The sequence below is a fragment of the Cheilinus undulatus genome, linkage group 4, assembly GCF_018320785.1.
Source record: "Cheilinus undulatus linkage group 4, ASM1832078v1, whole genome shotgun sequence".
Classification (NCBI taxonomy): Eukaryota; Metazoa; Chordata; class Actinopteri; order Labriformes; family Labridae; genus Cheilinus; species Cheilinus undulatus.
This window is the reverse complement of record NC_054868.1, coordinates 39,075,495-39,102,505: the sequence shown is the minus strand read 5'-3', so window position 1 is coordinate 39,102,505 and position 27,011 is coordinate 39,075,495. Positions and strand designations below refer to the sequence as shown.

General features: G+C 38.4%; 1 protein-coding gene across 1 annotated transcript; it reads left to right on the top strand.

The window, feature by feature from the left end:
- si:dkey-27h10.2 (eukaryotic translation initiation factor 4 gamma) lies at positions 1 to 27,011 on the top strand. The gene is made up of 10 exons (XM_041784408.1): positions 1 to 192; positions 665 to 859; positions 980 to 1,090; positions 3,807 to 3,854; positions 3,937 to 4,016; positions 4,718 to 4,814; positions 5,385 to 5,471; positions 10,811 to 11,050; positions 13,476 to 13,567; positions 26,426 to 27,011. Exons 1-9 carry the CDS (start codon positions 159 to 161, stop codon positions 13,526 to 13,528), a joined length of 945 nt encoding a protein of 314 aa, XP_041640342.1. The 5' UTR covers positions 1 to 158; the 3' UTR covers positions 13,529 to 13,567; positions 26,426 to 27,011.

Here is a 27,011-nt window from a genome sequence, read left to right as displayed (position 1 = left end):
GCTGTGGTAAGAGGCGTTGATCCTCTTTTCTGGTCTCTTTGGTGTCGTGCAGCTGTCTGAAGAAGAAAACACATCATCACCTTTCAGTAGAGGCTTTCGATAATACAAACTACACATAACTGGAATTTTCTACCTACTTTCTACATCAAACAGTCATAATGGCATCATTTCATCCTTACATCTTTATCCTGGGTAAGTCTCTTTGTATGTTTACTTCAAAATGATTATTTTCTCACAAACCCTGTAACCAAATGTAATCAGAAGGTTGACACAGATGGTATGAAATGCTTTAAATTTCAAAGTGATGGCTGAATTCCTGAAGAAAATGTTTTAATTCTTGCATGGGCCAAACATACTAAGGCGGACAGAGCCACACCTTATTTTATGGTGTGTTCGTTTAAGTTCCGTTTACAGTTACAGTTAACAGAGCAAGTTTTAGTCAGACGAACACATAACTCAGCAGATTTTTTTTCTTGTTTGGAGAGTAAATAAACAGCCACTGAAAATAGTTAAAATAATCACAAAACAGACTGAGAACATACAAAGTTTACCCAATCTACCTTGGTGTTAAAAGAAAGAGTTTCTATTGTTTCATGCTTTAACTGATGCCATTCTTTTGAAGATATCAAGTAAAAAGTTTGACAGGGTGTATTCTATCTTGCAGGCTTGTTTGTGGCTCTGGTCACAGCACAAGAACAGGTCACAAACAGCTCGATTGGCACAACTCCAAAGGACGACAATAATTCAACCACTGTAGCACCCACCAGCATTGCTGCAGGAGGCAATGTCTCCACCAGTACCGCCAACAGCACCACCAGCAACAGCTCCATCACGCCCACCACAGCTACAGACAAAGAAGGTAAGAGCTAAACAGCCACTGTCCTCATCCATGCACCCATGAGTGTCCCCAAAAAGACTCTCTAAGTATGTCTTATTTGTTTTACAATTGGTCCTGTCTTTATTACATTCACTGTTACAGGAAGTGGAAAAACACAAGATGGCAAAGCCATAACACCCACAATGCCCACACCCAAACCTGACGGTATTGTCACAACAGCTGCCCTGACTACAAAACATCAGGAGAGAAAGGGTGAGAACACATTCTTGACTTTCTAATTTATAGAATCAGATTTCATCAGGAGATTGTTGTAATATCGTGTAATACAGTAGTAACAAGAAATGTCAGTAAAAGCAAGGAGAGCTAAATGTTTACATGTGCCTATTATTTTTAGATCACAGATGAGATCTGAAAATGCTAGAAAAGGTTTCCACTGCTTTTAAAGGAATTTGTGTTTTTGTAAAACAGCTGTGATAAGTTAATTATTTTTCCCAGTCATACATCATATCTCTTTGCTTTGAATTGTGTTTTCTAAAGCAAAATCTCATCTTTGGTCCAGTGTATCACTCATTTAAGATTTTTGCCTTGAGAAATGTAAGAAAGGTTGCTTCCTCAAATGTAAATTGACTTGTCTTACACCTACTGCATGCAACAGTTATTAAAGGCATTAAAAGTAACCGCCTAATACGTGTCAGATTCTGTTGATAGTCAATATAAATTCAAGTCCAGTCTGAGAGACCCTCATGACCTTTAAAGGTGTAAAACTGGGAATATAAGTGACATCTCAGTCAGAGTCTAGGATGTGATGCTCAAATGTAGTGGTAAACCGGGCAATCAGTGGAATTTTTAAAAATGCATATATGTTATTCGGTCCCTTCTGTGGAACTTTACAAACATGCAAGATGCAAAGGCCGAGTCCATGGAGGTGACCCTGCTTATGTTTAAATAAAAGGCTCATTCTTAGGTAATAAAAGAAAACAAATGTATATATTCAGGTGTTTAAACACTAATGCAGGAAGGCATATTTACAAATTTTATGTTTCACTTTTATCAAGTTTCTTCTGCTGAATGCTTATAGGCTGAATTTTTCATACCTTACTTTCAATAAATCATAATCTTTAATGACAAGGGAAAAAAACAATAGTACACCCTGTAAAAACTAAAAACTTTAAAAGTATAATATTAATCTTATTTGTTGTAAAAAAAAAAAAAAATTTAGAATAAACTAAAGCCACATTCAGCTGACAAATTCAGATAAACTGTATAGGCTATTTAAAGACACGACAAGCCAAAAATAAACTGTCTTTTCAAAAAGCTGCCAGTGAAGCAAGAAAAGTGTTTTTTTTTTTTCTTGAAATTCGATAGAAAGCTCTCTTTCAAAAAATGTACCTGTAAAAAACCCATTGTTCCAGCTGCCATGGGCTTTATATGACTAACTGTGTGGCTGTGTTAATTCATAAAATCTCTATCTATTGTTCTACTATTCCCCCCCAGGCTATCTATGAAAAACTTAACCCTCCCCAGTCTATCAAAATATTCGTAGGTTTGTTCATTTGAGCCCTGCACGCCTACGCTTCTCTTATCATGAGATCTTTGTATAAATCGTCCAGTCAGTGCTATATTATGATCTCATTTAGTGTGTGGTGATCTAGTTTTGGCAACCTCACTGCACACAAAGCTTTGCATTTACTGATGACAAGGGCTGAATGATTTGCAGAAATAATCGAATTACGATTTTTTTTTTTACCCCAATATTGCAATTAGTTATGCAATTATCATAAGGTTCCTCAGTTCATGTGTTGTTCGACAAACACAGGCAATAAATGTTTTGTATTATATCCAGGACAATATTAGATAAATTAAACAAGGTATAAACGATTTTGATCATATGGCAAATTTGATATCACTTGCTCTATTAAAGCAGATGATCATATTTGTTACTCTCATTCTATTAAGAAAAGCAAATAAGAATAAGATCATTTGAATTTTTGTAAAAAAAATTTAAATAAAATGACAATTGAATGTTTGCACAACGTGTTGAGCATAAAATCTCTGCTGCAAAAAACGTATCAAACTGGTATTTTGCCAAATTTTAGGGTTAAAGAAATATTGCACTGTCTGTGATTTGAATATCGCAGCATGCCACATTGAGATTTAATCTAATTTGTGATTAATTTCCCAGCCCTACCGCTGACTACAACACAAATTGCCCTTCACAGGGAAAATGAAGACATCTTGAATTCTGACATTTGCTTTCAATTACAAGCAACTTGGGCAAATACTTGTTGTCTCATCATGTCTTGAAGTAAGGTAAATGAGACTTATGTTAGGCTGTTTGTGATTAGATATTGTAATACATAGATACACTTGGTAAGATTTGAGTCTCTGTTGTTTTTTTTTTAAATATCATCCTTTGATGAATAGTTAGTTGAAAGCTACATTAAACAAGATTCATGACATCAATATTTTTTTTTTAAATATTGGCTGTTTAGCACACAAAAAATAGACTGTATGGTGAACTAAAAAAATTAAGACAAAATTAGAGCATTTAGTTCTTCAGAGACAAATATACCTTCCTAAAGGTGAAAAAAAATAGTTAAACCATAATTTAAACTTTTCTCTTGTTTTTCTCTGTTTCATCTCTCCTGTAATTACAGTATGCTTGGCACCTGTTTCCTAACTTGTTGGCTGTGTTTGTAAAGCAGTAATGCACAGTTGGGTTGTAGCTTATATTATTTCACCAAATGGTGAAATACCTGTTCATGTATTTTTAATTTGCTAAATGACAGCGAATACATTTTGAAATCATTTCCTTTAACTACAGTGTAAAACGATATCCTGAAGGTTGACATTCTCCGATTGAGTTTTTTGTTGCTGTTTTGCAGTTAAGCTAGCTTCCAAACTTTAAAGGGACTCAAAAAGCCTTTTTTATGTCAACTGTCATTGTGTTCTTGTTGTATTTTTCCAGACACTACTACCAAAAAACCACAGGAAAGGACAGGGGGTGACAGCACTGGTGAGTTATGGGTACCCAGTTCATAGCAGTGTGTTTTTATGGTTCTTTTAAGTGTTGGCACTAATTGTTTTACACCTTTCAGGTATAGTCATCCTGATCGTGATCATCATCATCGCTACTGGATTTTGTATTGCCTGTTTCCTAGCAAAGAAGAGAGGAAGAGTAAGTCAGATAGTCTTTTCTTTCAACTACTGATTTAAGCAACATTATATTTTAAAAATGATGTTATTGTTTTATTAATCTAGTGAAGTTTAGCTGTGGCAAGCAGTCTGTTAGTATGGCCTAGCATAACGACCTGAAATTGAGGGAAACAGCATATCATCCTGATAATTCAGGAAAAAGCCTGGCACACATTTCTTGAGATTTTCGAAAGAAACCCGGGAAATGGAATAGAATGGAAATGTATGAATTTATCAGTTTTAAACAAATTTTGCCTGTCTTTATGTTAAATCAAATGTTTTTGTTTTGTTTTAGACCCACAGTGCAACATTTTTCATTAACTAAATTTGAATGGTCGACATTTATTCAAATTTTGGGTTCTGATTTGCCATTGGGGAGATGGTGGTGGGGCTTGAGGCCTGACTGGTTAAGAACAATAGTTGTAAAGTGTGCATTTTCCATAGAAAAATGAATAACGTGTATTTTTGGCCTACTTGGCCACAGCATGTGCCATTAACTACTAACTAGTAAGCTTAAGGGGGGTCAGGGGTCAGATTTTTACAGGGTTGGGCTGGCGTGTATCCAGTGATAATGCTAAGCTAATAATATCAGATGCAATTACTCGCTTCACATTCAGCATGTGACCTGTGACCCATATTAATATGCATAATCCTGTTTTTTTTCTGATTCTTCTTATCCTACAGCGCTACTCTGTTGACTTCACATCCAGACCTGATGAGGCCAACATCCCTCTCAGCACTATTGAGCCCGAGTTAGCCAATGATGGTGCACCTCAGAACGGTCCGTCCATAAAACCAACAGTATCAGTACAATACTTGGGTGGGCCCCTCTAGAAAGCCACCCAAGTGTATTTGCTGGCCACTTTTCTTTTCTTATTATTTAAATATGTATATAGTCACCATCTTTACAAGCAAGAGACATCCACTTGTGCATCCCTTATGTAAAAATTAAGCTGCATGTGCCATCATTTCAACATTTTTCTGCAGTTTCTTGCTGCCAATATCATCTTGTACTCTTGCACTCAAGGGTGATGGTTGTGATACACTAGTTAGATTTCAAACATGCAGCCCACTTGCCATGATTACAGAATATTGAGTTAAACATTTAAAAAGGCAAGCATTGTTATTTGAGTGTCTTTATACAACACACTGTTGATGAATACTGTCAAAACAGCGGGAACAAAAAAACACACAAAGAGGCAGGGTGGGATGGCCATCTCAACCACCCAAGCACAGCATCGTTTAGTGGGAAATGCATCGTATATGGAAAAAACTTTGCCAGGCGATGCCACATGAACAAAAATCTACCTCAAAAACACAAGCAAACTGTTTTTCATGATCCTCTTTTCAGGCCTGCAAACCTTTGAAGCTGCAGAAACGACCGCGAAAGACTCGCAAGAGTCAGCGACAAAACCTGAGGCACAGGAGGAACCAAAAGGTAAGAAAGAAACCTCTGACAGAAAAGTATTTTCTGGTTGTGATTTTGTATCAGTGGAGCTCAGAGAAACTGAATAGGACATTTTTATGTTAAAAAAAAAAAAAAAAAAAGAGCTGAAAATTTGAAAAAGTGTAGTCTCACTGTGTTATTTGTTCCTTCCCCTTTCTTAAGATCAGTTAAGCTGAAAAGGAAGGAAAGTTAAAGGAAGCACAGTTTGTGTAAGCGCTGCACCCTACCTTCAAATAGAGCTACTATTAGATATTGTTAATGTGAAGAGTTTTTCACATGTATTGTATATTAAATATAAAGTAAGTAGAATTTTTAAATGAAATGTCTACATTTATTATGAAATGAATTCTCATATGTAATATATTTTAGTTGAGTATTTGCATTACCTTAGATATTTCAAACCCTTTTCAAAGCCAGAGATATTCTTATTTTTATAGCAGAGCTGCTGTAATAGACACAACTTGTTTGTAGTTGCATAAAAAAAGCTGGATGTTATGGCAAAGACTGCTACATGCTGGAAGGAACTGCTGCTGGAAATTGCCATTCTGTTGCTGTATCATATTCTCTTTTTATGCTGCTCTCTTGTGATGAACCACCATTATTCTCGCCCAAGCTCCCCACATATCTCCAACCCCCCATCCCTGGCCCTACTATACATTTCCAAACCATATATTCTAAGAGAGTGGTGCTCCTCATCTCAGCCAGCCTCTGCTGCTTACGTGCCATTTTGAGATGATGAGTCTTCCAAAAAAACTACACTCCAAAAAGGGAATTTACACAACAGTAGTCCCCCCCCGCCTTTTTTTTTTAAACAGAATCCTTGATAGAAAATGTGTTTACTCTAAAAAAAGGAAATGTCTGCCAAATATAACTTCATAAAAGAAAATGTTCAATTTCTATTAAACTCTACTGACTCAAGAAGAAAACCACAAATTACGTTTGAGTACTTTGTGGACACAGTTGGTTTGATTCTAATTCAGGGTTTTTCAGCAGCATGACTCACACAGCACTTGGAAACATTGTGCAATCAAATTACATCAGTTGAAAACTTCCAGTTAAGACGAAGAAGGGGCAGTGACGTAAAGTTTATGCCCAACTGACAGGCATGATCTTTAGAAATGACCTGCAGTTCTTACGTTCACCACTTGATGGAAATGGAGGCCAAGTTTCTGTAGCACAAGCTCATCCAGTCAAGCTGAAGCTCACAGTTCATTCTCTTACAGTGAATATAAACATGTCAGATAGCCAATAACATGACAGATTTTTGGTCTGCATTTTGATCTAGACATAAAAAAGCCTTTGCCTCAAAGCAAACAAGTTAAATCAAAGAGTTTTTTAGATAGAAGACAAATAAAGGGAAGCCAGATGTAAAGTACTACAGAAAGCCATTCTATTTAATATTTTATATTTGGTGCTATAGTGAACAAATGCCAAAAACATGCTTGGTGCTAATTCTTGTTGTATAATTTGACATTTTAACATATCTAAGAATGAATGAACTGTTTCGGTTTCATTCAGAGAAGCCTTCCCAGGATGAATAAGAAAGGTTAAAGGATCAGTTCATGTCCAGGCTTGTCCTTCTGCTTGGGGCCACACTTTTGTTCAAATGGACGGTGCTGATGTTAGCTTTGACAAGCAGCAAATTCTCCAATGGTTCTCTTCCTCTTATGGGAAACACTTAATGAAACCCTGCAAGTAATCAGAGCAGGTGGGCAGCCAGGTTTCTAAGAACACCTGGGATTGCTACTGGGGAGGCACAATATTATCTGATATCGGCATCAGCAGATCCCACAGATTTGCCTGGACCCCTACAAACCCAGAGAATGGGCCTTCCCCAGTGGTGATTTATTGATAGTATCAATGCATATTTGATGGATCAGTAGCATTGGTGCTAGCATGAGTATTGGCTAACAGTTGCCTCATTTTGGAAATGAAAAGGTGTGTCAAACTAACTTAATGGAGCAATTTTTGCCTCTTGTTACTCATTTCTGCCACATTTTAACCCCTTTAATCCCTTTTTACCCCTTATTTTTGCAAATTTAAGCAATTAATCTGTTGACCCATTTTTGCTAATATTAACCCCTTTTAAGAAGTTTCTAAGGGCCATTATTATCAGAGAAGGGCTTTATATTTTCAGATGGTTATATACTATGGTGTAAATAAATACATTTTAAAAAAGCTTTATTACTTTGATAAGAGTGGTTATTATTAAGATAAAAATGGTTATCACAGTTTAACTTTACAGTAGACCATGATTTTGCTCTCATCCATGGGCCTTCAGTTTGGCTGGGCACCTAAAAACGCTCCCCTTTATCCCTCCTAGTGGGTAGCTTTGTTAGCAGCTAAAAATAGTTATCCTCATTTCTTAATCTTTAATCTTTGTTCAAATTAAGTCCTTAAACTTAATTTTAGAGGTTTAAGGACTTGATTTGTAGGTCTGATTTACATTTATTTATCAATATTGGTGTCAGCTAAGTAAGTTTTGTAAATATCAGCATATTGGATATTGGTCATTGGAAACAGGCAAGGTCTTATTTAACTGGAGATGAGTGTTCACCTAGAGAACTCAAACTCATTTGTTCAGTCAACAGCTCTTTAATTAGAGGACTGTGAATGAAGAGATGAATACTAATCTCATTTGGAAACTCTTCCCATCAGTGCCAGTTTTCTGTTGCACCTCACAAAAGTATCTGTACCCAACATACGACCGAAACGACCACAATTTAGTTGAATTCAAGAGCCGAAACTTCTCACAAGCATCTTTAACATGGTTACACATTTACACTGTCTAGTCGTGCAGAAGGGATTCTGCACGTGGACCTCTTTGTTAACCGTTATGTTGGGTTGGTTTAGAGTTAATCTGAATTAAGTGAAATAAGAATAGCTTTTTGAGTAGCTGTTTTTTTGCAGTATGTTCTTTCCACTGATGATAAACATCTCTAAACGAGAATGACGTAAGTGTGAAAAGATGCTTGCCAGGAAAAAAAATACTTCTCCAAAATGATGACCACGAGCTAATACAGTGTGACTAAAAAATTAGACTTGTCGCTCTCACAAAGGTAATGCAATGTAGACAATGACATAAAAGTAACAGAAGAGGCAAAACATCCCTGTCGTCGGTTGACTTCTCTCTTGTTTGAGCCCTCTGTTGCAGGTACAGATATTTCATCAGCAGTCTGATTAGTCATTTCCTGTTGGTTAAGTTCTAACACTTCTTCTTTTTCTTCTTTTTTTCTATAATAGTGAAACGTCAGTCAGGCTGAATTTATCCCTCTAGTGTTATCTGTTTAAATTCCTCTGAGGTCCAGCCATCATGATACATTTGTAGTAAATAAAATCACACTAAGTCGTAAGTGGGAGGATTGTTACCTCTCTAAACAATAGGTTGAAGCCACACAAGCAGGTGGGAGGGGTGTTAGTCAAATTCAGTAAATGCTCACTCAGATCTGAGAAGGGGTCAAATAATCCTAAATATTCAAAACCGCCTTTGGAAGTGGGATCTTTATCTATGAGCAGGCTCTTAGCCTAGCTTAGCACTAACAGCAGAAGAAGAGAGAAACAGCTTGCTCTGTCCTCTCAAGAGTAAAGAAATGACGAACATCAGCTTATCTTACCAAACAACCCATTATTACTTGTTTGTGTGTATTTCAGGAGTGCTTGGAACTAGCTTGATTGTAACACAACTTCCATAAGCCCTTTGGGGACAAATTGCAGCTGTTTCAGGGCCTAGGTTAGGTCCTGAATTATGGCAGGCTGACCTGGCAGACCAGAGAAGACTGTTTCACATGATAAATATCATCCTGAGACCTCAGCTTTTGTTTGGAATGCATTTTAGTTTCTCCCACTTATTTGGCGTGAGTAGGATTTGATACGTGTCCTGCCTTTGAGCAGGAATAACTTTTGAACAGATTAGTTTTAGAGCAGTGTATATGGTTGTGTGTCGGCCAGTTGGTCAGTCAGCCTTTAGTGAGTCAGAAATTGTGTGAGTCATTGAGAGAGGTATGGTGAAGTCATTTCATTCTGAATTTTCACACAAATCACCAAAGATTTCTCTGGAAATTCTTACAGTTATTTTCAAACCATCCCATAAAAAGTAACTTTAGATTTCTTCAAATATTCCCCAAATGTCTCAGTGAAACTTTTTCATAAAGCCTGAATATTCCAATAAAAATGTCCCAAAAAATGCCATGTATGTTTTGGAAAATTTCTAGATAATCCCCCCTAAAATTTCTAATAAAATTCTCATAAATCTACAAATACACACCAAGACATTTTGGACATGACTTTGTTCTAGTACACAAAGCAAGGACTATCAAGACATGGTTTGGAAGAACTTGACTGGCCCACTCAGAGCCCTGACCTCAACCCCATCAACCACATTTGGGATGAAATGGAATAATTGTGAGCCAGGCCTTCTTGCCCAACATTAGTGCCTACCCTTATAAATGCTCTGCAGAATGACTGGGCACAAATTCCCACTGAAAAACTCTAAAATCTTAGGATAAACCCTCCAAGAAGAGTGGAGGCTGTTGTAGCCGCAAAAGGGGGGCAACTCAATCTTGAAGTACATGTATTTGAATAGAATAGTTGCCCAGTGTTGGAAGAAAACCTTCAGGTCATCAGTAAGTTCATTAGTATAACTTCATGGACAATAAAATGTTACTGCTGATAACATTTCCAGTCCAAGGTTACTAAAGGAGATGGCAAAGCTAAGCGGGTCACTAGTCCACTCGTGATAAAGAGTCTAGTCACCAGCCGTAAACCTGACAGACACGGTGATTCTCTGAGGATTGAGATAATGCCTGAGGAGCCATCTTACTCATGACAGAATCATGTGCAGAACAACAGTCACCTTCCTCTCCCCTTCATGTCCGTTTTCCCTCCACCTAACCCCGGGTCAGATAATGATGGGGCCGCCCTACTTTCCCACAGCCTCCAACAGCTGCATGGCTGTGGCTCATTAGGAACTGGTCAGTAATCAGCCGCCTCATTACCAACATGGTGGCCCCCTGAAATGCCTTGAGAGAAATCCACCCCCTCTTGACTGTCGGAGAGGGAGAAACCACTTCAGGCTATAGGAGTGGAAGCACTGTTATTATGTCGGTGTGGAAAACAGAAAGATGCAAACCCCGTATCAGATCTGCATTGTCACAGAAGTATTGCAACAACATTTCACAATTTTCTATTGCAACAGTTCAACTTCCATAAGAAATAATGTGACTTAAATGTTGTGTTTTTCCAGTAGGTGCCAATGACTCCACTTGTAGTTTTTTCATGCCATACATATTTGAAAAAAGAGCACTTATGTAGTTTACTTTTTCACTTCACAGCTGATCCTGAAAAGTCTGCTGAACCCGCAGCTGAGCCTGCAGCTCCTGCACCATCCCCGGCTAGCTCAGAGGACAAACCCAAAGAGGATATTGTTGAGCCGAGTCCCCCTGCACCTGTGGAGCCAAGTACAGACGAGAAAACTGATGACGAAGGCACTGTCTCCAACAAGACCTCAGTGGAATCACTGAAGGAGACAAATGAGAACAACAGCAACAATGCTGACCTCAGACAGAAAACAGGTTGGTATTTCAAGATTGTACCCTTTACAGACTCATGGTCAGTGCCTGCTATTTTCTGAGATATTTATTATCTCACAGTGATCTCACAGTCACACAGGGCTCCCTGTGTGACTGGGCTTCTTTGCTATGACTTTATATCAGGTCTAACTCACTGCAATGTGTGTTATATAAACACATTTTCCACTGATCTGTGTTAGAAAGACAACTTTTATCTACAAAGTCATTTACCATGTAACTTACAAAGTACAATCCTCAAAGGTGAATGGACGAACATCCTGTCACATTCATTACAGGCCAGTTAGAGCAACAAGACAAAATCAGGTTGTAGGCATGAGCAGCTCTGGTAGTAACTTGAGCTTGACAGGTAGGTAATGCCATCATGGAGCTTGTTGGTGGGTATATCTCATGCTGGGGCCGGTTGGGAGATGTGCAAAAACACCTTCTCTGCCAAGGGAAGCTTTCAGTGTGGCTCTTTGCTATTGCTATTGTTTTAATAAAGAAATGTGGCCAGGTTCTGATAAAACTGCTGTTATGCTTTTGCTACATCTGGGCTAATTACCATTGCATTAAGCCATGCCGGCAACTAAACCCCACCTGTAGCTGTGACAGACCCATGCCAAGCATTTGGGAGAAAAGCAAAAACATAATTTTCATATTTGTCATGAAAAGCTATCAGTTCTATTCTTTGCTCCCTTATTTAAAAGATACATGTGGCCATCCAAGCTGAAAGCTACATCTGGTACGAAAGGGAGGGACCTGAGCTAAAATTGCAGTGTTTTTGCGATGGTTCTGAATACTTATGTCAAAAAGATATTTCAGTTTTTTGATGCTGTACTGAGAGTAGATTACTGAGAATGGACTGTATATTAGACTCATTTCAACATCTTTTGTAACATCTCTACTGGCTCAGTAGGTAGAATCAGTTGTCTCTCGGCTGCTACGATCCCCAGCTCCTACAGTCACGTTTCCATGTGTCTTTGGGAGGGATTGTGGCATGTGAATACAGTCCCTTCCAAAAGTATTGGAACAGTGGGCCCAATTCCTTTATTTTTGCTGTAGACTGAAAACATTTTGGTTTGACATCAGAAGATGAATATGAGACAATTGATCAACATTTCAGCTTTTATTCCCAGGTATTTAGGTCTGGATCTGATGTACCACTTTGAAGATAGCACCCTTTGTTTGAACCCACCCATTTCTCACGTGAGCAAAAGTATCGAAACATGTGACTGACAGGTGTGTTTTGTTGCCCAGGTGTGTCCTATTACATTGATTATTCAAATGATAAATGGTACTGAATGTCCATGCTCCGTTTCAGATTTGGGTTTTGCCTGTGCAGACTGCATTTATAGTTCAGAGGTATAACCAACATGAAAACCAGAGAGCTGTCTATGAGTGAAAAACAAGCAACTGTGAAGCTAAGAGAAGATGGTAAATCCATCAGAGCCATTTCACAATCTTTGGTCATAAATTTCCTAATGAAGAAAGAAACCACTGGTGTACTCAGTAACAGGTGTTGAATGGGTAGACCATGGAAAACAACATCAGTTGAGGACAGAAACATTGTGAGAGCTGTAAAGAAAGGCCATAAAACAACTGTTAGTGACATCAGCAGCAACCTCCACAGGGCTGGAGTGAAAGTATCACCATCTATTGTTCACAGAAGACTTCATGAACAGAAGTACAGAGGCTACAACAGAAGATGCAAACCAAGCAAGAAGAACAAGAGGGCCAGGCTAGAATTTGCCAAAAAGTGCAGAGACCAGACTCAAAAATTCTGAACAAAGTTTTACGGACTGATGAGACTAAGATGAACCTTTACCAAAGTGATGAAAAGACTAAAGTTTACAGAAAGAAAGAAACATACAAGCTCATCTGTGAAACAGTGGAGGTAATGTCATGGCTTGGGCTTGCATGGCTTCTTCTGGGACGGGCTCATTAATCTTCATTGATGATGTAGCAAATCATGATAGCAGAAATGAACTCAGAGGTCTGCAGAAACATTTTGTCTGCCAATTTCAAGAAAGATGCAACCAAACTGATTAGGAGCTCAGACCCAAAACACAGTGCCAAAACCACAAAGGAGTTCAATGAGGGCAAGAAGTGGAAGGTTTTAAACTGGATAAGTCAATCTCCAGACTTAAGCCCTATAGATCATGCATTTTATCTGCTAAAGAGGAGATTGAAGGTATTACCCCCAAAACAAACAACAACTGAAAGAGGCTGCAGTGAAAGCCTGGAAAAGCATCAGGAATTTATGTACTACAGCCATGAGTTACTTCATACTGATGTGAGTTAACACCAGCCAAATTCTCAGCTAGCTTAATTTAAAAAAGTGACTTTTTCTTATCATGTCAGACTGTTTTGTGTAACATAATCTACAAGAAAATTGATTCAATGTTTGATTTTCTGTATTTTTAAATAGGTTTGATGTCAAGTAACAGCTTCTGGGATGTTCCTCTGGATTGTCCTGTATGAGACCGCTCTCTGCCCCCTGTGCCTTTCTTCAGGATCTTGGTAAGAGTTCAGAACAGACGCTGTGCTGCAGCTGCTTCACTGCTCAGCCAGCTCAGGTGTTGGCTAAAGGGAAAACCCCCACCCTGATCTGATCTGCACGTCAACATAGCTTGTACGACCACTGGGAGTGCTGTGTTACAGCTTCCTGTCCTGAAATATAATTTTAAAAATAGAGGAGTCATAACCATTAAGTCTAAAATTATAAAATGTGCTTGTCCAAAAAAACTGTAAATCACACTGACAGCCTGACACCAAGAAGTTTATAAATACTCACTGTTTCTGTATCTTAAAACTCAGCATCTTAATTTTTTCAAGGCAAAATATCATCAAAAAGTTTTAGTTATATTTGCAAATGATTTTCCTTAATGATAATTAAATTAAGTCTGTTTAGATTACTATAACTACTTCAGTCCTTTGCTGAAGCTGATAAGTAGATCTGGAGTTCATAATTTTTGTTTTAGGAGTTTAAAGAACTAGTTTATGCTTTATATAAGGTCAAAATGCTCTCATTTGTTCAAAAATATACTTGCTGTTCTGTTACACATGCAGAACTGCTGCTTTTCTCCTTAACTCCCTCTTTTTTGCTGACTTCTCTCTTCTCCTCCTGCCCTATCTCCTGCTGATGGATGAGATTCCTCTTACACAAGTACTAACATGGGCCCTCTCAGTCTAATCATCATGTGCTTCTTGATGTAAAGCTCACACCTGCACCTGCACTCCCCCCGCTCCTCCTATCAGCTCGGAAACACTCAGGGTCCAAGCCTAAATCCTGAGGAATTCACACTGCTCTTAACAGCTGATGATAAGCTCACATCTGAGAAGCTCAGATGCTGTGTCTAACATTCACGGATCGTGTCCTTTCTTACAACAGCACCAGCTTTAGATATCCCAAACATTTCAGCTGAGACCCTTACTTCCGGTCTTATGTACATGTTAGGTGATCATGTCTGCGAGATAACTAAATAGGAAAACCAAATGAATATCCTCTTCTCTTTTTCAAGAGATGCTTTTAGCAATGCTAATGTTAGCCTTAATGCATGTAACCAACACCCTCTTACTCAAACATGCGCTCTTAGTTCTCTGTAAGTGTTGAAATATCTTGAAAATTTAATTATCTAATTAGTGGTAGGGATGCTCAGTCATGACAAAATTAACAATCATTTATCATAAATGTGGTATTTTAAAAACAGATATCTACAAAGTAATGTTAATTAAACAAAAATATGTAATGTAAACTAAGTGATTGAGTAAATATGCACTTCCCTTAAAGTGACTGACCTCATTCAACAGAGGTCCTGCCAACTGGAGCCCATAATCTCACAATTAGTGAAACGGGGATCACCTCAGTGCAGTGAATGTGTTTCAAATGATTGTAGGACAAAGACATATGAGTCTTGAAGCTCCAGTCACTGGTTAATCAGTTTTCCTGGCTACCATTACACCCTGAAGACAAAAGAACACTCCAAGCAACTCAGTGAAAAGGTTAATGAAAAGTATAAGTCAAGGGATTTCCATGGCAGTGAACATCCCCGGAGCTCAGTTAAATCAATCATTGAGAAATGGAAGGGAAATGGCACATGTGTACAGTGCCGTGAAAAAGTATTTGCCCCCCTTGTTAAATCATGAGTTAACTGTGATTAACCACAGTTCTTGGAAAGCTGAGTTCAGTTTCATTGTTCACACCCAGACCTGATTACTGCCAGATTTGTTGAATCAAGAAATCGCTTAAATAGAACCTGTCAGACAAAGTGAAGTAGGCTACAAGATCTCAAAAAGAAACGCATCATGCCACGATCCACAGAAATTCAAGAACAAATGAGAAACAAATGGATCGAACTCTATCAGTCTGGAAAAGGTTACAAAGCCATTTCCAAGGCTTTGGGAATCCAGCAAACCACAGTCAGAGCCATTATCCACAAATGGAGAAAACTGGGAACAGTGATGAACCTCCCTAGGAGTGGCCAGCCAACCAAAATTGACAGTGCAACTGAGTGACTGTTCTTCACCAGTCAAAGCTTTGCGAGAAAGTGGCAAAGACAAAGCCACTGTTGAAGAAAACTCAGAGTTCACTCAAAAGGCATGTGAGGACTCCATGGTCAAGTGGAAGAAAGTTGTTTGGTCTGATGAGACTGAAATGGGGCTTTTTGGTGTCCGCCTAACATAGACAGTACGACTTGGGAGAGGATTTATTTCTTTTCATAGCCCAGAGCTATGCCGCCTTAATTTGGAAAAATTAGTCTGAAGATTGTTAAGATTTAGATTCTCTGCGTCAAAAATTCATAGAAAGGAAAGCCTTGCTGACCTTTCTCCTATGATTTAGTTGTACCTGGGAGCATGTAACACAATGCTGTGTAGAAGTGTCTCTTGAGCTGTCAAACATGCTATTGATATGATCCTAGTTCTTTTTTTCCCATAAACAAAACAGCTGGAAGAAAACACGGTTCATATGTGAACCCTTCTCGTATTCCAAGATTTAAAGATAACAAAATTTCTGTGGAAATCAATGTCTCATAAATCCTCGACTTTTGTATTACTCACTAAGATGACTGAGAGCTGAATTATATGCTTAGAATGTCAGAAATTTTGTTGGTCTTTGTTGGAAAAAGGAAAAAGTGAACTCTTCAGTTTTTCCCACCTGGTCTGGGAAGTGATGAGCAACCTGGAAACTGCAGTTGAAAGGCTGCTCTCCGTTCTGCTGTTGAGGATAATGGATATGAGCTGACAAGTCGTAAACTAAACCAGCATAATTAGACCTGGGGTTTTACTGTGTTATTTTCCAGTCAGAGCTGGGCTTTCATGTTTGATGGCTAACGTTAGAGGAAACTGTCTGTGCTGCCTGGGATGAATATTTCACAGCGAGTGGAAGAGAGTGAGGGACTGAGATTTAACTGTGTGAGACAAACAAGGCTAGAAGCTAACTAGACACAGCTTGTTTTATTAGCAGGGGCTGTTTTTTTGTGTGGTGGGTGGACAGTGGTGCTGGTTCAGAGACAGGTCAAAGATATGAGGAGGGTATAAGATGTAGAGCTGATGACTAAATTTTGTTTTTTTTTTGTGTAACTTTCTGATTCATACTTTGTCTTATAATTTCTGCTATAATAACCACAGAATTCAGAATGTAAAACATGGATTTACTGAATTTGTTTTTAAGCTTTTTCGTCTCTTTGAGTCATCATTTTGTTTGGTCCATAGACAGATTTATGGTTAGCAGGATGACAATGCACCCTGCAGTAAATGCAGGATTTTTATCTCAGTAATAACAGTGAAGAAAAGCTTCCTGCCTGGGTGGTTTGATGTGGCTGAGATCGAAGGACGTCTTTACAGGAGGGAGGGACTGCCGGAAAACTCAGGCTGACACTCCCTTCACACTACGGAGGGAAACAGCTGGTGTACGAAGGCTCTGCCCCTTCCTCTCTTGACTTCCTACCCCAAAACGTCAAGTTTTGGTCAAGAATTTAAAACTTAGATCACAAAGTCTTAAAGGCAGCTGTTACACTTGTATAATTTAAGGTCTGTGTCTGGGATGTTTGCTGTTAATGCAGTTTTCAGACTGAAAACTGTGTGTCTTCACTTTTCATGTAAAGATTTGCTTGTGTTTTATTATGATATAAACTAGTAAGTTGAGCCATATGCTCCAACTGAGAAAAGGCTCCTTTTACATCGGTTTTTACTGTTTTTTTTTTTTTTTTCAAATGCTCATTCTCCCTTGGTGTATAAGTGTCACTCTTTTTGTATAGACACAGGGGTGTCCAAAATTTTACCACTGAGATCCACATACAGAAATACAGTATAATACAGTATAGAAAAAAGCATTAGCCCCTTTGATCCTTTTATTGATTTTATAAATCAATCATGGTCAATATAGTTTGGCTTTTTTACAAAAACAAAACAAAGATGCCTTTTTGATGTCAAGTTTAACAGATTTATACAGTGTAATGTCAATTAAACATAACATGTAAGGAAAAATAAGTGATTGCATGAATATTCATCCCCCTCAAGTCAGTATTTAGTAAATGCACATTTGGCTGCAATCACAGCACTGAGTCTGTGTGGATAAGTCTCAGTCATGCTTGCACATCTGGACACTGCAATTTGACTCCATTCTTCTTTGCAAAACTGCTCAAGCTCTGTCAGGTTTCATGGGGTTGGGTGTGAACAGCCCTTTTCAAGTCCAGCCACAAATTCTCTGCTGGATTGAGATCTGGACTTTGACTTGGCCAGTCCAGAACATTCACCTTGTTGTCTTGAAACCATTTCTGCGTAGCTTTTGCTGTGTGCTTTGGGTCATTGTCTTGCTGGAAGCCGTAGTTCTCTGACAGACTAGATAAGATTGTCCTATATTCCTATATTTTGCCGCATCTATTTTACCCTCAACTTTTACAAGCCTTCCAGGGCCAGCTGCAGAGAAGCATCCCCACAGTATGATGCTAACACCACCCTGCTTCACACTGGGAATGGTGTGTTTGTGGGGCTGTGCAGTGTTTAGTGTCCACCAAACATAGTGTCTTGTCTGATGGCCAAAAAGCACCATTTTGGTCTCATCAGACCAAACGACTTTCTTCCACTTGCTCATGAAGTCTCCCATATGCCTTCTGGGTGAACTCCAGTCCAGATTTAATATGTTTCTTTTTTTCAACAGTGACATTCTGTTTGCCTCTCTCATTTTGCCACATCTGCCCCTGGGCCATAGTTGATGTCAGATGGTCTGTTCCATCCAGCCCTTCCCCTGCCTGTATATTAATGTACATGTTACTCACTGGTAATCTGAGTAATAATAATAATAATAATAATAAAAATAACTTCATTTATATAGCAAATTCTCAAACTGAGTTTTACAAGGTGCTTTGACAATAAGCAGAAATACAAACAAGACAAGACAAAGCATCATAACACCACAGTTTCTTATGTGTGTAGTGCAAATTTGGTTCACGGAAAGTTACAAGGCTTAAAAATGTTATTATTTAAAGCCTGTAAATAATTATATGCAGTCTAACACAAAACATTTTCCATTAGAAAGGTTTTATCTGGTATTAGAAGCACTGAATGAGTTAGCACTAATACAGGCAAATATGGGGGAGGGGGAGGTCAGACCTAAAATCTGGCTTTATTCATCCAGTGTAAAGCCAGCCTGACAGAAATTATATAAATGTATTTCATTAATTTTGTACTTTTAGAGTGATGTTGTTAGACATCCATTCAATTACACAAGTAAAGGACTCAAATAAGGGGCATCATGTTCTCAATTAATGTCCTTGAGTAAATGCAAAATAATGGGGACCCACTCTCTCTACAAGAAAAAGAGCAAGTCCTTCAACATTATATAAAAACAATGTTCAAAATTTACATAACCCTTAGATTAACAGCAAAAAGGAAGCATTATAAAGTAGGAGTTCAGCTCATTCTTGTTGGTGTTTTGGGATAAACACAGTTGACTACCCAGACGGCCTCATTCTGGCAAAGAAACAACAGCAAGCATTCATGAAAAGATGCATTTGTTTTCAATCATCAGTATCTACCTACAGAGCTCTGTAAGATTATATACATGGCTCAAACATGAGTGTCAATGAAGATTATCCAGATCACTTTTCAGGCTTTTTTGTGTGGGGCCTCTAAAGACCTAACATTTCTCCTTTGGAATGTCTAAATATAGAAACAAAGTCAAATCTGTATTTAGGTCAGTCAAAGGCCTGTTCGGTTCAAACATACATTGTGATAGATACTGTCGTTCTATTAACTGCACTTATATTTAAATTGGAGTATACACAACAGAAAAAAAAATACCAGAGGCTTCAATTTGTGAGTTTGTAATGCTTACTATTATTTAAGGCAACTGAGCTTATTTAACATATAAAAAATCCTCATTTAGTTACAAACATGTTTTAAATTTAAACACTGATCTACTATCAATCGAAAAAGTCTTGAGAGGTGAGCGACCAAGTGATGATGTGCTGTTCACCACAGGCCTGTGCAATGATATGGCGCTGATAAGTTATCCACCGTCGCTAGCTCCTGTTTGAGTGCCAGTTTCCTTTCCTCCATCCTTTGGTTTTATTTGATCTCATTTCAAAAAGCCAAACTGGAACCAAATGAAGAGGCATTTCAGAGCCAAACAGCCAGCTCTACTGAGCTGAGCCAAATGATCTGGATCTCTTAAAAGAGGCAGATTTCCTGTCACAGCGAGTGAATCTGGGGGTTAGTGAGACAGACCTTAGCTGAGGAATCACAGATAAGATCAGAGTTTAATGTGGTAAAACAGGACAAAACTGTACTGAACCAGGTGGGGCCGCTTTGAGGAAACAGACGATACACAAACATTTCGTCCAAGCTTTAGAAGGAGGCTTCTTAAAATCCTGCCTACTGCCATTTCTCTGTGACTTCTTTTTTGAACTTCCAGGGTATACCCTACCTCTCACCCAATGCCAGCTGGGATAGGCTCCAGCCCACCCGTGACCCCCAACGGGATAGGCGGTATAGAAAATGGATGGATGGATAGATGACGATAGTGCTGAATGTCTGAATTGTGAACTTTACAATGACCAGAACAAATAATGATTAATAAATGAACAGCTACATTTTAAAGGATATTGATTTAGATTTAATTAAATGCAGCATTTAAATATTTAATCTTTATAGACTATACTTCAAAATGAAAGACGTTTGTGCCTAAGTTGCAGTTTGTGCAGCTTGGGCATCCTGTGGCAAAAGTGACTTGAACTCATTACAACATTAGGGTATATGTTAAAAATATTTATAGTCATTCCAGGCATACTGGGCAGTGTTACTGGACAAAATAAATCAGTCAGCAGTGTTTAGCCTTTGACTTCTGAGGACATCATTCCCCTTATGCTCTGTCAACATTTCAAACTGTGCACCAACAAAAAAAAAAAAAAGCAGGAGACAAGCTTATTGTTATCCAAACAGTGTAGTTGAGGTCATGCTGTGCTTTTGTGAAACAGACTCAGACAGTGACAAATGAGGTCGACCTGATTGTCCTTAAAGTCAAAACGACGTAGAACTCCACAGCCGGATGTCATTGAACTGATAGCTCTCTTTGTGTGTTTGCATGAGCACTGTATGTCAAACCTCACAGGTTAGCTTCCTGTGTCACGCCTCTTTATCAAAAGCAAAGCAGCTGCCCTCTTCCTGCTACGGTTCTTTGACCTGCAGAAGCTTCCAGGTTGAAGTCCTCTCCAGAGATCAGAGGTCAGACAATCCTAATTAAAGGGTACACAGTGACTGAAGGAGAATAATGTTGCCTCAATGTCAGAGTCAACTGGCTCGCATTCTTTGCCTGTCACTGAGCAAGTCTCTGCAGAAGTGGATGTGTAGCGGCTGCTGTGATGTGAAGCCTGAACCAGGATGTATTTCAACAAACATGACAGAACCTGGAAAAAAATGAAAACAATATTTGTGAGAAACATGCAGGAAGAGATGGCAAAAGAGCTAATTTACTGTCCTAAGTCTCACCTTTATGTAAAGCATTCATCTCTTGCCATTCATCATATTTTAGTTGATTTATTTTTCGAAATAATTTTCAGTCCTGCTCCACAAAAACAAAATAAGCAAAAGCCTGTTTTTTGAGATAGAAAGTAAAAGTGATCACTCTCTATAAGTCTCACCCCTGCTTCCCCTGACTCTCTAACCTCCATCCTCTTATTTTAAGACATGACAAAGTATGCAGGGCCTTGACCTTCACTATTTACACCATACACACTTTACAACAAGACTGTCACATTTTCTAGATTCTTCCTTTGTACTCCGGCAGGTGGTCTGCAAAATATCTAGAGGGCTTAATTTAGTAGTGCACGTTTCACTTCTTTACAATACACTGCACATCCCCCAACAAAGAAGTGGGAGTACATTGTGAAAGCAATTTGTCTCCATTCAAATGATGAAGAATCATGGTAGGTCAATTGAGACTAATTACACCTTTGATGTTTTGGGAATTATTCCAAATTATTCCAGTACATTTCCATGCACAGCAAAGTTGGAATATGGTTGCAGCTCAGTCAGGCAATGGACAAGGACAGTAGTCCAGTCAGCTGGACTACTAAATAAACCTAGTTATTAGGTTTAGGGGGAAATTACCTTACTTATTCACATAGGGCCAGCTAGGATTTGATGGCTTTTTCCCTTGATAAATGAAATCATCATTTAAAAACTGTATTTTGTATTTTCTCGGGCTATCTTTGTTTAACATTAAAATGTGTTTGATGATCTGGAAGTGTGACGGATATACAAAAAAACTCAGGAAAGGCGCTGGTTCTTTGAAGCCTGTTAGCATGCTTAAATTGACTCTTAAAGTCTAATGTTATTCATTTCCACTTTACATTCATAAACTTACATATTGGACAAAGTTTTGTTATGATGATGACAAAGTCATCAGAATTCATTTTCCAGCACCATGATTTGTGATCTATTTTAATGAATAAGGGATACCTCCAACATGAAGATTTCTAAAGGTCAGTCAAGTCTGTAGAATTTACCCTTCAGGAACTTTAACAATCTGTGCCAGATCTGTCAACAATCCATCCTGTGGTTGTCGAGATATTTCGCCCTGGACTAAAACAGATCAATCAATGGACTGACTGACCTGCTCATTCCCAACAAAGCAAAGCTTGCATGGCTAAGAAATTTGTTTAGTCTAGAAGCCCTGACCACAGCAGGAAGATACCGCCTCCATGTCCAAGTTCCCATTTCCCAAATGGTCCCTTCAGTGACCTGCGACTCCCCCAGAATGCAGACACCCTGAGGTCCACAGTTGTAGGGACAGATTTGTCTCCTGTTGTCCTCTCATGCTGCTTCAAACATTCCTGCCCTGGCTGTGTGCAGTTGCCAGTGTGGCTGTGATCAGGAGGCCTGCTGACAGACGGGCCTTCACTCACCTGCTGGTATCGCCTTCGGCATCGGCTCCACATTCCTCAGGCGGTGTCAAGCTGTCAGAGTCACACCGTGCACTTATTACATCTATGTCCGTCATCATTCATTCACAGTTTAAAGTGAGCTCAGGTGGAATCTCAGGTGATGCTGAGTAAAAGATCTTAATGTTAAACCTTTAGTTTCCTCTCATATCCTAAAGTTGATATGTGAACATATTTCATGATGAAGTGTTCAAGTGGTGTCAAACATGAACTGTAAAATCTACCTGACAAACTGTCAATGTTACCTGGCATTGATGGGTTCAAGGTAGCAGATGGAAACTTTATGATGACAATCTTAATAATGTTACCTTATATTTGACGGGAAATGACGCTTAGCTTTAGTTCATGCAGGACACGGTAGTTATACACTCAGCTGATGGCCAGCTCATCCCTATTATCGCCGCCAGCTCCCACAGCCAATCACAGCTCTTTCTCTCAACACAGTGGTGTATTTCTATATGACATACTTCTCAAATCCCTGCTTCTATAATGCTAATGCACCAAGCTGCTGCTTCTGGTAAAGCATAACCTCCTCTACCCCAGCCTCCTCCTGTATAGTATAAAGCTTGTTGCACCCTTATATTCAGGTTCATGCTACTATGTGCCATATTAATGTCTTTTGAACTTATTTTATTGTATTCAGTATGCATTGCCATGAAATTATCTATCCATATGGGAGTTTCTAGCTATGCACTCCCTGGAAAGTCAAAGCATGCTGCTTGACTAACCCAGTGAGCATCTTTTGAGTAGAACCTTCTCCACCAAGTAAAACTGTAGACCCATTTTTTGCAATAAAACCGTTAAATGATGAGTTTTCCTGAAAGAACAATAACTATTTCCTTAACAGTGATTACTTTTTGACTCTCGACTTTGTCGCTTCAGAAGCTTGACGACCTCAGAATACTGACGGGGAACATCGGTGAAGAATTTTTACCTTTTGCTAACATGCCAGCTAAGGAGAAACATGCAACCCGGTGCCAGCCAAAACAGTTCTTGAACCTTCCTTCTGTCAGCACTGAACTGCCTATAATACTGTTTACAAGCGTACTCTCTGACAGTATCCTGCTCTTACGCTTGTTAATAGTCACATATTGTGGAGAGATTAAGACCAGCTGAGGACCAGTATAGCTGATTCTGGACCTGCTCGCCCATAACCTGGTTCTCACCTAAATGACTAAAGTATTAACTGATCCAAGACTCATACGCACAGGCTGTTTCATGTCATTTCACCCATGCTGAGAATGAATATGTGAGCATACCTGCTCACTTTCTCTCTGTGCAGGCACAGGCTGGGGAACTATAGGTACATTTGCAGGCAATATAATTGTAGGAATATTCCAGTTATATTCTTTATCATAAAAAACATCAGAATATTACTGGAATTTAGCAATGTATTTCAGTAATATTCACTCCATACTTATCCCACATCATGCTGGTTCAGAGTGAATCACAGCCAAACTTCAGTCATCACACTAGTCACAAATTTCATTATATTAGAACTAGACCTAAAGCACAGTTGTGCAGCACTTTTTGATGCAGTTGATCACAACATATTCATAGTTTGTTTATATAAGATCATTATTGTATCATTATTTCCTAAAGAAGACAGACTGTGAACCCACTGAAGCCAACAGGAGGTTGAAATAGAACTGTACTTTCTAACTACTTATCCTTTATACAAGAACATCAGTGACAATTTTTTTCCATTGTTGACCAGCAAACAGAAAGAATTGCTACTATGAAAAATGTGTGAAAATGCAAAAACAGATATTTTTAAAAAAGCAGCACAAATTTTCTAATTTTTATTGCCATAATTTTATGGTTAACACTAAATTTTGATACCAATAACACCACTTTTTCCCTGTAGCTATTATTATTTTAAATTTTTAAACTGCCTTGGCAATGCAAACTGATGTTTTCCATGCCAATAAAGCTTGTTGAATGTAAATAGAATGTATTAAATCAGATCACACCTAATCTGAGTATTTGTTAATTAGTATGGGTGTACCGCAAGGTTCAGTTTTGGGCCCTGTTTGTTCGCAATTTATATTGATGACATTTTGTCCTCTTTTAAAGGTTGCCATACCCGTTTTTATGCAGGCACTGCTTTATAATGTTTTGATTATTCTGTTGACTTGCCATCTTGAATTTGCAGTTCCTTCTTAAGCTCCTCAGGAATAGATTTTTATTCAACTTGAATCTAATTAGAACAAAGTCCACGCTGTTCTCCAGACATTGATTATGAAACTTTACAGTTATTTTAAACAGCTCTAGAATTAAAAAGGTCACTAAATATAAATCCCTGAGTATGTGGCATGATGAGGACTTAACATACAAATAATACCCTTGACGCCAAGTTGGGGTTGATGGTTGGTTTTCTGCACAGAAACAAATCCAGTTCTCCTTTATCTTGTTGAAAGAGAGTTGTTGAAGCTGTGCTGCTGTCAGTTATGAATGGGACACAAAAGGTTTTTTGGGGAGATCAATTTGAGTTATGATGAGATATGGTCATGTGACCTGATGCATTAAGCAAAAACACTCTTGATATCGGCTGTTGTCTGCCACTTAGTTTGCTCTCAACATTCTTGGCTATAAATAGATAAACTTTTTAAAAAAATGTCTTTTTACATTTAAACAATCTAGGGTTTTATTGAAACAAAATGCATTCATTAGCAGCTGAAAACATCTCAGCTTTTGTTTCCTAAAGCAAAAGCCTTTTCTTTCTTTATATGCAATTGGTCTATCTATAGAGCTGAGCAGGACCTTTCATTGGCCTTAAACAACGTAGTTCTGCATGTAGTTCAGGAAAACTTAACCTTGTTATCAATCCATCAAAGCTGATGTATTTTATCGCTCCAGTTGTTCTGACTTCTGTTTTTGTAAACGCCCCTCGTTTAGTCAATAGCCCCAATAAAAACATTCATCACTCACAAAATACATAGAGCTCAGTTCAGGAACACATGACGTAATTTTCGGCTGTTGCCTTGTGACCCATTACAACATGAGCTAGACTGGGAGTGAAATATAGAGTCAAGTTGAACATGTTTCCCAACAATCTTGAATTTTTTTGTCCATGGACAGCAATTCAGAACTTTCCTTTTTTGTTTCCGAGGCCAAATAAGGTTAAAAAGAACAAAAGGACCCCCTTAACCTTAAAAATGGTCTCCACAGAGCATCATTGTTTTACTTGAAGGGTTTTGGGGATTTTGTGTTTGTGGGTGACTGAAAAGGATGGACACCCTTGCTTTGGATTCAGTTGAGCATTTTCTTCCACACTAGTAAATCCCCACTGGAATTCCCAATCTTTCAGCAGCCAGCTTTCACTATAGTGGCCAGCCGGTCTCCACAGATCTCTATCTGCCCCTGTGCTTTAGCTCTGCATAGCTGTGTGGACTGAGATCAGTGTGAAGACTTACCTGCAACCTGAGCCTCAGTACTCTCTTAAACCAAACTCTTTTATAATGGATGCAGTTCAGATTCACTCTTGAAAATATGCCTTTGAAATATACACGACTGGGTTTGAATGATTGTCAAAGTGCAATGGAGCAGTTGGCCCTAATTGAAAGCAGTATTTTCTTCAAATGACGGCTGTAAAGACTTACAAAAAAGGCTCATTATGTATTTAGACAAATATTTGGCCGAATCCAAAGATGAACTCTTTCTGTCCTGCTGTCACATCAGCCTCAGGGACAACTCTGCTCTGTTTTTGAGCCGTTTAATGGCGAAGCGTAAATCACATCAATAGATCTGGAGCAGGATTATGTCAGTTACCTTATCCCTCAAACAGATGTTTCTCCAGAGGGGTCAAAGCTCATGGCAAAGGCCACATAAACTTGGCCAAAGCAGAAGTTACAAGTGGGAAAAGCAGGTGATAGCAGGACACGTGACTGTCGGATGGGAAGCATTGTTTTCATTGTTGTCTTTCTTTCCCTTTCAGATTGAAGAATTACTCATGAACTCAAGGGACCACGGTGAAAACGACTCATCACTTCAAGCTCTGGCCTAATTTTGGGAACTTTTTTTGTAACACTTGTTTTTTTTTTTTTTTTTTTTAGCTAAACATCAGCTGAGCTTAGCTTTTTAGGTATTTATGTAATGACTGAAGAACTGTTTGCTTTTGTAGCCACAGTGTTCTGAATTTAAGGTCTAAATGTCTTTGGTACTTTTTATCCTAAATCCTATTTAGAGTTTATAGGTCTTGTATGAATATATTGTTAATCAGCTTTTATCAAACCAGAAGCAAGTGTAAGGTCTGTTATTGTATTTGACAAAACCAAAGTTTTAAAACATCATCGCAATTTTTCAATATATGGGGAACACAAAGGCTCCAAATATTTTTTAAGCTGTTGTCAGTTATTTAATTAAAAGTGTAACTAATTTATTGTTTAATAATGCATTTACCTGTATAGACAGACCTTCATATTAGGTATGTATTTCTAATTGCTTTGCTTAAGATTGCCTGAAAGACTTGCTGACTTAAATCTTACACTGTCCTTTACTCATTCAATAAAAAATGTTTTCTA